The sequence below is a fragment of the Corvus brachyrhynchos genome, unplaced genomic scaffold, assembly GCF_000691975.1.
Source record: "Corvus brachyrhynchos isolate BGI_N302 unplaced genomic scaffold, ASM69197v1 scaffold14, whole genome shotgun sequence".
In the NCBI taxonomy this organism is placed as follows: domain Eukaryota; kingdom Metazoa; phylum Chordata; class Aves; order Passeriformes; family Corvidae; genus Corvus; species Corvus brachyrhynchos.
In genome coordinates this window covers 17,089,380-17,101,562 of record NW_008239110.1, presented here as the reverse complement: position 1 = coordinate 17,101,562, position 12,183 = coordinate 17,089,380, and the positions used below count along the sequence as shown (strand labels likewise).

The window sequence follows — 12,183 nt, the reverse complement described above, 5'->3', positions numbered from 1 at the left end:
GTATCACTAGGCCTTTGAGTTCCTCTTCTACTAATTTTAAGCTTAAAGAAAATTTTTGACATTTGTAAAGAGACTGGAGCTGGTCCATCACTAGTATTGGATGCTGATTTTACAAATGAATGGAGTTTGAGATTACTACATTTGAAAGGATTTCTTAAATACCATTTGGTAACTTCAGTCTTCTTTTGCACTTGCTTCTATGTTGGAGGGTTGAGCACATCCAGATTGCTCGGCTGAGGAAAATCTTAAATCAGTCAGTGGCAAGTGCTGCATTAATTACCAAAACCCAATTTATCTTTCTAGCATCTTAACATTTACAGTTATGGGCTGGGCTGCCTGTTGCTTTCTCCATGAACTAAAGATATACCTGTGGTCATCTTTTTCTTCATAAAAAGAACCTCCCAGATGAATAATTACAAATTGAAGCAGGAAAAGTTGTATTTCTTTTAAATCTATATTTGTAGTAGAAGCGTCATTACATCATACTACACCTAGAAGTTTTTGCTTTTTTTCTGTCATCTTCTTCTTAACACTATTTTTTAAAAAATTAAGTCTAGTTTCATGGTCTGAATAAATCTGAATTTCTGATAACTTCCATTCAGATAAAGCTGTTTCTAGAGTTATTTGCTTTGCTGCAAAGCTTTCTATGCTGTATTGAGCAAAATACTCAATTCCTCTATATTAAAAATCCCCATATACAAAATGAGCTTGTTATATTATTACTGAGATATTTAATTTTTGTTCTTGATTTGTAAACCATTTCTAGACATAAGAACTTATTTGGTGTAATGATGAAGAACATCTCTGTTGGTCTTCTAATACCATAATCTTAATATTATCTGTTATTTTCACTTGTTGCTTTACTTGTGCTTCTCACTATTGAAAAACTGTACTGTACCTACACAATAAAATAACATAAAACAGCAGTCTGATCTCTGGCAAGAGAGAAAAGGTCTAATACTAGACCTGGGATCCTTGACCTATACCAGAAAATAGCCCACCTGAATAGATCTGAGGAGATAAAAAATAGGGAGCCTTGAGTTTTTGAAAGTTCAGCAGAAAAGTCTGGATTGGTGTAGGATTATGTCTTTTTTTCCTCCCCCTTTTTTTTAATGTATCTCTAGTTGGACTAAGACTTCCTTGGTATTCTTCAGTCATTTGAATGGAGAAACAGAGTTCCACTCTTTAAAAAGACCCCATCTGTTTTTTCATATGTCTTTTTCCTTGGAGATACTAAGAACTGGACTGGATATGAACCTGGGCAACCTGATCTAATTCAAAACTGGCTCTTGAATCACACTTGGACCAGTTATGTCCAGAGGTCTCTTTCAGTTTGAATGAGTCCTTGAATTCCTTATCCATTGACAGTGAAGGTGGTACTGTAGAAACACTCATAAGTATCTACATAAATTAAGAGGTATTTACATATATTAAGCAAGACATATCTGATAATAGGGTCCTTATTCAAAAGTAGAATAGATCACTTCTCACCTGAATTATGGACAGCAGCAGGCTTTTATTTAAAAACTTCTGGAGAAATCTGGTCCCATTTGTTATGAAGACTAAACAACCACTGTTGTTGGATTTTGTCTTCTTCATACAAATACATGCCTAGTGTTATTTGGAGAAACTTAAAAAAACCTCTTTTCTAGCAAATTTACGTTTCCCACCTCCTACGTTCTCAGAACTTTTGCTGGTTTAGGGTCCTCTTTTTTGTTCACCTCTGTAGTTTGAGTTACTTTTTAACTTCAGTACCAGTTCTTTCTGATTTTTTTTTTCCTGTGTTATGACTGTTGCCTTTTTAGATTAAAATGCCACAAATCCCTGACCTCCAGTCCAGTCAGTACTAAATGCTGAATGATGTGTTTTTCCCATTCTTGTGCACTCATCACAGCCACCCATTTATGAGCCAGCTGTTGAACACAACGGCAGCTGTGGCGTGTGGCAACTGAATGCCAGGCACTCTTTTGAATTAGAGCTGCTCCCCAATGCACCATCGGGGTACCATTGGAGGAGGAGTCCCATTAGCTCTTCTCCATGGGTGTTCTGTGCAGCTGGGAGAGAGGTTATGTCTTCCAGTCAGACTTACTTTTGTTAGCTTTAATACACAGTTTAAAACTATTTAGGCCAAATTAATAATTAATGATTTCTTTCATTTTTTGCAAATGTTAAATTTATTAGCCTGAAGTTTAGTTAGGGATTTCATTGCATTGCACCCTCAAAAGTTCATGAATGCTCCTTTCACACTGTAATTGGTCTGCAGAAGTGTTAGAAAGCTTCTGCTCTTATGTTTTGGGTGCCAGCTGGAAATGCTGCTTTTCTGAATTTGTACAAAATACTTTTGTACTGGTAGAGAACATTTTGTTCTTTGACAGACAGTACATTACTTTGTCTCATCTATAACCTTACCATTCACAAATTAAACAAATAGATTTCTGCCTACTGAAGCAAAGTAGTGTGTATATACTTTGTCTTTTGTTTTGAAAGACAGACCTGTCTATTCTGCATTAAGAGCTCTAATTTAGGGTAGATTCTTTTGTGGTGTTTGTTTTTATCCATAACAAAAGGGACAGATGCAAAAAAAACCCCCACCCGTGTAATTACGCCTAAAAATGGAATATAAGCATCTGATTTTATTTGACAGAGCAGTAATGAAAGTTGGTGGCAAAGTCTGCTTCCAATAAGCTCATTTCAGAAAAATGAGAAAATGAACTGTATAACTTGTGTAAAGAAAGGATTATTCTTCTCATCTTGCAGCATATTCTGTATTGTATGTTTCTTTTCTCCTGCTTTGTAGTGATAAAAGATAAAGCACTGAAAGTAACATGTACTCAGGAATCCTATTTTTCTTTTGTAGTTTTTCCATGCAATATTCTCTATTTACTTTATGCTATATCTAAAATGTAAGGGTTTAAGACACTTCTAGTTATTATAGTTGTAAGAATATGGCTTTGTGTAATTTCAGAATGGAATTCTTGCCAAAACTGAAAACCTAGGATGATAACTGTAGCTGAAGTGAGTCTCAGTTAAAATTATTTGAAGACTTACATTGTCTTCCAAGGCCTTTCCATGTCAAGGTTCTTCTAACAGAAAGCAATTTTTCTGGCTTAAGCATTATAAATGGTATCCAGGATTTTGGAGAAGTGCTTTATAACACTTCCTTTGTAAAAATGTTATCGACTTTGCCTTCTCTGGAAAAACTATCATAGCTATGGAAAGTAGAGGTCACAGATGTCTTAAAGCAAGAAGTGGAAAATTACTGTCCTTTTAAAAAATTACAATTGTAGTAAATGATAAAAAGGGGGTTTTGCTTTTAATTTCTAAATAGTATTAATCTAATATATACCTGGTGCAGTTGTTATGAAATCTACTTGGACCAAGCTCATTTACAACAGGGAACTTGGTATTTTGGGCCATATTTATAGGAGACACATTCTCTATCAGCAGAGAGATTTGCACTACTGCGGGAACATAGTTCCCCATTCTCCTAATCCATACAGACCTGTGAACTAGACTAGCATTTTTGTCTTGAAAGAAGTTGGACTTCAGGTGCAAAAGCCCCTAGTACAGACTGAGGGTTATGGTATTGGGAAACAGTGTTGCATCTGGAATTTGTTTGGTACCATAGACGGAAAAAGGCGGATCACATTATACCCAGTATGCACTGCTTTGCTAGGTTAGGTGAAAAACATTGTTAGAAATATGCATTTGGCAACATTTGTGCTGGCAATGAGGTGTTACCTCAGACTTCAGAACTGCAGATACCTGCAGTGGTCTGTGAAGAAGCAGATATTGTCCTTGGCAATAGGCAAGTTTCTAATTCTTCCCTACATTGCACATCTGTCTTCGGAATATTGCAAGACCTGCTGTCAGGCTGGCTGTATGCATGTGTGTTTCTTCCATAAGTGTGCTTCTGTGTGTCTGGCCATGGGAAGTAAAGGTTCAAACTCAGTGAAGGAAAATCTCAGTAACTGTAGTCAAAAGGTTTATGTTTCTAGTCTTTCACACAACCTGTTTTTTAACATATACGGGTAAAACGAGTAAACAGGATTCTCTGAGTTACTGATGAATATATGTTACTGATTCCTTAGTCTCACTTCCCAAAGATAAATTTTTGGTTGATCTGTCACAAAACAGTCTCTTTGCCAATATCAGTAGCTATTTAATAGGTTGCACAGATTATATAAAAATATTTTTGGTATTGAGGATTTTAAATGCTGGCTGTGGTTTGTTTGTTGTTTTGCTTTTTTTCAGAATTGGCTAGATTCTTCGAAGGAAATTAAGAGACAAATTCGAAGTAAGTACTTCTGTATTCAGATGTTTTGCTCCTTTTATTTCCTCACAGAAATATTCTTCATAAATTTAGTAGCCTGGATGTTGATTGCTTACAGCTTTAAAGTAATTTCTATCTGATAATGATGTATTCAGCCTTAAAACAGAAAGCAAATCTCCTATTTCCATCACCTGTCCAAGTAGGGGAGAGAGAGTCAATCAACATTATGCTGTAGAAGTTAATTATTATATTGTATTATATTATATTATATTATATATCAAATATATTATTGCCCCAAAATTTTCCCTTGTTTTGTGTGACTAATAGTTGATACTTTTGCATCCTGACACAGTAGATGTTTTTCAACTTTGTCCTGATATTTGGGTTATTGGATGGAAAATGTGATCGTGCAAAGATGGTCATGATTGTTGCTATAGGACTTTCTTACTTCGAAGACTCACCAGAAGAATATGAACCTACAAAAAGAGAATTAATATGTTTTACAGAAAATGTATATTCTTCAATACTGATCGGTCCACCACTGCCTTTTTTGATATGTCCATCATTTTCAGAATGGAGATGGAATAGAGAGCATAATCTTGGAATGTCCCACTACAGTGCTTTTCAGACTGAATCTGCTTGAAATGCCTTTTTACTTCCTATACTCAGAACATGATGAGTAATTTATTTTACTCTGTTTGCAGAAAACTCTGTCAAAGCTCTTCACTAGCTGAGTAGCTTTTGTAGTAAATGGGGAGTGCATGGGAGTAAATCGAGGTGATACTCTGCCAGAGTCTACATATCACAAAATAAGTAGCCACTAAAACATGCTAGACAGCCCCTCCCTTACTGAACTTCTTCCCATTGCTTTACTCATTTGTGGCCAAACCAGGGTTGTTGTTGTTTTGTTTTCAATGGAAAGCTTTTGGTAGTACCTGATAGGAAATGTAAGTAGGGAGAAGAGGGTGATGATAATATTTATTTATATGCTTAGACTTACAGCACAATGTGAATTTAAGCTAAGAAACTGACTGTACTTGTAATTAAGAACAGCAGTGTGTTATTTATAATGACAAACAGATGGTTGCTTTACTGCTGTTAACTCTACTGTTTTAAGTCAACACTCATTTTTTCCAGGAATCATAGTGATGTTAATTCCATTTTCTTTAGATCTTTGCCATTGATGAAATCCCTTAATAGGAAGGTGTGGTTTATATTTTCAGTATAGAAATGAAAGATACAGAAGCATCCCTGGAAACTATTTTTTTGATACAGCATGCTCTTGTGTAGGCAAACTAGACCTATTAAAATGGTGAATGTACTAATATTCAAGTAGCAGCCATACCTTTAATTAAGGAAAAGTTACTGGTATTGTAACTTTTGCAGGTCTTCAGTGAAAATCTATTAGTTGTCCAAATATGCAGGCTAAAGGCTGTTTTGTTTGGTTTTAATAAATGACAAAAGATTGAAGATGTTGATACTTTTTGTATCAACTTTGTTGATACATATGTTGGTATCTTTTTGTCTCCTGTAGCAATTTGCATGCTATCTAGCCTAGAAGTTAGTATCACAGATTTGTGTAAGGACTGACCTGAAAATTTTTTGGATGCACTACACAAAGTTCTTTTCAATACTGTATCATATGCACTACAAAAAAATGGGTTAAGGGGATGTGATTTTCCATACAGCATGAAGACCTACATTTTATACTGGAGAGCAAGTCCAGTTATTGAATGAGGAATCATGACTGGATTTTTTTCTTCTGGTCTATAGTATTTCAGAGTTGATAGGTATAATAAAGGAAACAGCCAACTAAGAACACCATTTTAATGATTTGAAAATGACACTTGCTTATACCAATATGCAAGTAATTAGCATACTATTAGTTGTGTTCCTCATCATTAGTCTGTAAAAGTTTCCAGATACTGGAATGTACTGCAGGCACATTTAATCCTCCAGATAAATGAGTATCAATGGGTTTTTTTCCTTTTCAGTCTTAATTCTAAATATATTTGTCTTTGGATCCAGAATGGGAATCCTGTGTACAAAATACTAATTAAAATTAGGATACCTGTAAAACCTATTAGTCCATTTGAAAGTCGGAAATGACAAAACTCATAAATCTGAGTTTAGCTCAGGTGGATAGAGCCTGATGCTAAAAAAATAACCAAGCCAAGGTTGTGGGTTCAATCCCCTGTATGGGGATTGGATGGGCCACTCACTTAAGAGTTGGACTTGCTGATCTTTGTGGGGCCCTTCCAACTCTGAATATTCTGTGATTTCTTTTTCTCTTGTATGGCACAAACTGAAGGACTAGTGTGCTAGATAAGTGTATTTGGACAAATACATTTGATCTGAACACACAAAGGTGACACTTTTGGAAATTTAGTTCAACACATCAGTTTGCAACATAATATTTACAGCAATCTCTGTCTCTCTCTTAAATGTGAGCAACACCAATACTCTGCACATTGGGCATGTATGTACCACCTGTGACTGGGAAAGACAAAATAAGAATCCTGTAGTCTCCCTCAAGTCGTGTTCTGCAGGCTGTCTCTTGCTATGTCACAGTCCTCAGGCCCTCTGTGTGATCTCTCACTTGTGCAGATTGGCCTTTGGCTGGGCAATTATGTTGGATCGCAGCAATTACTGATGTTACTTCAGCTAATGAACATGATCCACAAATTACTGTCTCTGTTCTCAGGGCTACAAAGGTGACAAAAATCTTGTTTACTTTCAGCCAGCCTGATCTCTTCAGGAAAATGAATTCTTGACTTTTTTTAACTCATGTACTTGGCTATCCACTGGCATGTGTTAAAACCTCTAATTACTTCTTTCAGGGACAGGTAGGTAATTACATTTCTGTCACTATCTTCTTGAAAATTGCTACATCTCAAGTGGATTCAGGCTTTTGCAAAACTGAGAATCTCAGCTAGAATATTGTGATGGTACAAGCAATAGCAACTCACCCTGAAATAGTCAAATCTCAGATTACACAGAGGGTGTGTTGGGTCACCCTTATAGAAAATTCAATTTGAGAATTTATCTCTTTAAACCGAAGGTAATATTATGTAAATTAAATCTTTTTCTAATCTGCAGCATGGTTAGTATTTTACTGAAAAAAATACTTCTACATCACATATTCTGTGTTGTATATCTTAGAAGAAATTGAGAGAGTTCAAATGTTCTGAGGACAGAATAGGCTGGGGTACTAAGAGAAGTTTGAATTAATTAGGAAAGGGCTTGCATTTTAAATGTACAGCTCTGGCTGTCTGATTTTAATGCCAACAAATGTATGCTCAGGCATCAAAATATGGTGGTCACTTTACGCAAGTTCACTTTATTTTATAGCCATCTATTTTATGTATCTGTAAGAGGTGTAGCTAATTTTGATCTAAGATGATTACAGTAGAGTCTAGATCATTGTTCTTGAAGAGAACTAAGTACCTGTGCCAAGGGAGGAATTTTCTTGCAAAAGCTGACATACAAGAGATCATGAGTAAAAGCCAGAAAAAAACTTTACTGGGAAAAAAACATTCACTGATTTTTCCCAGTTTAAATGGGATGAATCATGTTAATTGTATGCTGCTAGCTGGGTGGTTGTATTGCATTCTTTTTCTCTAAGAATGTACCTAAAGTTGCCACAGAAGCATTTTTGATGTAACAAGCTGGCTAGAAAAATGTTTGACATTTCTGTAGCCCATAGTATTGAACGTCAAAATAGGGAGCCTTATCAGGGACAGAATGCTAAATACAACTTTAAATCAGATTTGGGGTTTTGTTGGTTTTTTTTTTTTCTTGGCTACCAACTCAATAAAGAGCCAGCAATAATGTGCATTATTGTGTGAGGACAGCTATGATTGCATGCCTCAGGTGTGCAGCTATAAAAAGTATGCTTTAGTGAGAAGTATTAATATAGAAGTATAAATATGTGCACGTTGTAACAAACTTGCTAGTCTATATTTAGGGGATAAATGTGCTTCCAGTAATCAGGTAAAATACATGGTCACCAACTGTCCACAAAATATTTAGTACAAAGTCAACTTCAATATTTTTTCAATAAATGAGCAATTTAATCAGTATGAGTAGACACACGAATTTTTTCACAAAGTCTACACACTCAGAGGACTTAAAAATTATGTACCTTTTTATAGAGAATATAGTTTTTTCAATTTTTTTTTTTTTTCTTCAAACCATGTCTAGGTGTCCTGCCTGCAGTGTTTTCTGAAAGTTAGCTGTAGAAATTCTGACAAGAGAAACTGTTAAACAGGAATTCTTATGTGACTAGTTTAACTGTAATTTTAGACCAGGAAAAACTTGAAGACTGGTTTAGTACCTGTGTGGAAGGACACATCCTTCATCCATTTCTCCACAGCTCTGTTAACATGACAACTCTCCTTGAATGCTTTTTGCACAGATATTTTGGCCCTATTCCTCATATTCATCAGTTTGGTTTACTCAATATCAGCATCTTTTCATTAAATTATGCTAATTCCCTAGATGATGAAAGTAGGCTAATCTATTCCATCTTTAACTGTGTTTGTTATGCTGTACGTGTTCGTTACCGTTAGACTTCTTTTTTTTCCAAGGTATTTTTGTCTTAATTTTGTTTTGCAGTGCATTGCAGTAGATGATGCAATGATAAATGAGACCGCATTTAAGGGTCCTACCTTATTTTGTACACAAAACTGTAATTTTTCTAACAAAAACTTGATAACTGGGAACGTTAAGATACGCTAAAACCCTGAGCTCTCAAAAAGAAATAGTGGCTTAGCAGCCAGGTAGAATGAGATTCACACTTAAACAAAAATTGAAGTGCTTCAGTGAATAGCCATGTCTGAAAAACCAAAATAACTTTTTAAAAATTGGAAGACATTAGAAATTTTAACACATCTCTTTAGCATATATGAAATTTCAGAGCAGTTTTTTTTTTTAAGAAAGTAACTTTAAATAACAATGCCCACTTTTTTCTAGCATTGTGTTGGAAAAGGCATTTCAGTCTTTTTATGGTGCTGTAGAAAGACACATTTTTCAAAGCATGATTTATCTGTGTAACACAGATTTCTAAAATAATTTACTGTCCAAAATACTAACATTCTGAAAATGTATTTTAATTATTGGTGTGTGACTTAGCTTTCAAATCTTAAAAAATTATTTAAAAACAAAGCTATGACTAAAGGCAACATTTTATACTTTTCCAAATTATTAATCTAGTTTTAAGCATGCTTTTGCTTAAAAAAAATGCATGTGTTATTAACAATTCTAACACATGAGAATTTAAATATCACTGCTATTATAGTTGTTTAATGTGGTGTTTCCCAGAAAAGTATTTTAAAGTAGGAATGGCTAATATTTTTGTCTTCCATGCATTCTCAATAACTAATTATTATCTTTCTGTTATATACAACACAGAGCTCATTTTGGTATCTCATGTTTACAGTTACTGTACAGTCTCTCAAACTAAGTTTAGACAGGAGGAGACTGTTAGCCTTTAAGGAGTTGGAAATAAACACAAAATCAATGCAAGTGCCTTTGAACACACAGTATCTTAAAAGTGTTAATATATTATGGTAGTTTTCAAATTAAAAATGTCTTCTGATATTTGTGTAACTTACTGTAAAATGTTGTTTAAAAATGATTTGTAACATGCTGACCTTTCATTATGTCTGTGGGTTTCTACCTGCTAATGAAAATAATCTGTGCTTCTTACTAATGTACAGTAAATCAACAGAAAAAACTTTCTTTGAGATTTCAGTGACTAAGATTTATTCTACTGTCTAACATTTTTCAGTAAAGTATTTTCTTTGCTTACTTCAATTTGAGATTAACAATCAGATATTTCCCATGTTTAGGTTTACCCTGGATATTCACCTTTAATGTGAAGTTTTATCCCCCTGATCCATCACAGTTGACTGAAGACATCACTAGGTATGCACAGGTCCTAATTTTAAACTTTAAATTACTGTTAGTCTAATTTGAAGGCCACATAGAATTTCGTCTTCAGTTTCTGGATACTGTACACTAGAGATGCTCTTACATACATCAACTGCTTTTTGGAACAAGGTTGAAAAGGTAAAATGAAAACTTCTGGAAGAAACCTGAGCAAGAAGAATTTAATGATAAGCGGGTGTATGATTTGGGCAGCAGATAAGGTGTGAGTGATCCTATGTGAAAGAAGGCAGTGGCTTAGTGTCAGACTGCTGCTTTATTATAAAACAAATGAGGGCATGGGGATCTTGAGTGAAGCTCAAGGGAGCCAAAATACTTCAGTAATAATTTAGACTAGATTAATGAAAATGTGGGTTTACATATATGCTTTAAATAAAACCATAAAACATAATAAAACCTGAAAATAACTATCTTCCAAACTCCTTAGATAGAAAATATTTGGAATGCAAGCACTGGATACCAATGCACCTACAAAGTAGCATTGCAAGGCTGATAACTGGGGATAGAGTTCAGGGAACTGACTCGTTTTTCTTAGGAGATACAGGAAACCTAAATACTTTGGTTTGGAGTTAGATGACCCTGCGGAGGCAGGACATATGTTACTACTACATGTTGCATTGGATCAGTCTTCTGCACAAAATAAGATAGCTATGCAAGTATGCAGTTAATATATTGCTACAGATAGTCATTTGTAGCATCATAAAAGGCTTTTAGTACAGAATGTATTTACAAGAAGCTGTGTGTGTTTTCTTTGAAAATTTTCTGCGAGTTGGTTGGTTTTAGAATTGCGTGTTCAACTCATAAAAGCATTTTTTGGTTATATCTTAAATCTAAATTCCTTTAAGTTTCACTAGTAAGACTTTTTTTCCATTTACTTCTTAAAAAAATGTCTGCTGATGGTTAACTTGTTAAATTTGGTAGAAGACTGTATACAGTACCTGAAAGATTAAATTCTAATACATACATGGTTTAAGAAAGGTAATTATGATTTCAGTATTAAACTGGATTTCTTCTGTGTGTTACATGATGTAATTAGCTTGTGAACTGCAAAAAGAGTTTTAAAGCCAAAGGGAAATGTCAAAGAAGTGCATAGCTTATATTTTTAAGCCATAGATACCTACTGGCTGCAATATGAACTGAACAAGTTCCAAAGTCAGCTTTTATTTAAAACTAGGTTGGAAATATATATATATATATTTCCATTTATATTGGAAATCAGAATTTTTCCTGCTTTTCACATTTTTTATTGAAATAACATTGACTCTTAAAAATCAAGTGAAATTTACTGTGTGGTAATAATGCTCAAATAATATAAGGTGTAACATTATTAATGCATTCACTTACTTTAAAACACACTTACATGATTACATGCATCTTGATGAATTCTGCCATATTTCTCATGATGTGTCTTTGCTCTTCATTCTCTTTGGTTTTTTTTCCCCCCTTTCCTTTGTCTTGCAGGTATTTCTTGTGCCTACAGCTTCGTCAGGATATTGCATCTGGCCGACTGCCATGTTCTTTTGTGACTCACGCCCTCCTTGGTTCCTATACTCTGCAGGCTGAGCTGGGTGATCATGACCCAGAGGAGCACCACAGTGATTATATCAGTGAATTCCAATTTGCACCCAATCAGACTCAAGAAATGGAAGAGAAAGTGGCTGAGCTACACAAAACACACAGGTATGTCAGATACAGTGAGATTAAATGAAGTCATCATGCTTCGTCACATTTATGTCAATTCTCTTAGGAGTATGTGTAAAACTGCTGAGGTAAACTTACTGTTCCTTTGGAAATCATTTATTATGGAATTAAAAGCTCTTACTTTGGTCTGTTTAAAAAGTTGAGTTTGAAAATAGCAGTTGCACTAAGGTCTTGGTAGAGAACTTTTGGAAAAGTATTTTTATATGAACATATTAATTAGTTTAAGTAACATACAGATAGAATATTTTGAAAGTGTGAAG

At 34.6% G+C, this 12,183-nt stretch overlaps 1 protein-coding gene across 22 annotated transcripts in view; it reads left to right on the top strand.

Annotated features, from left to right (window-relative positions):
* Nucleotides 1-12,183, top strand: part of EPB41L2 (erythrocyte membrane protein band 4.1 like 2) — a 109,880-nt gene that overhangs the window by 61,030 nt on the left and 36,667 nt on the right. For all 22 annotated transcript variants that reach the window (XM_017739432.1, XM_017739447.1, XM_017739442.1 and 19 more), the window contains exons 5-7: nt 4,255-4,297; nt 10,126-10,201; nt 11,684-11,902. In XM_017739432.1, coding sequence (XP_017594921.1) covers nt 4,255-4,297; nt 10,126-10,201; nt 11,684-11,902 — 338 coding nt within the window. The remainder of the gene's footprint in view (nt 1-4,254; nt 4,298-10,125; nt 10,202-11,683; nt 11,903-12,183) is intronic.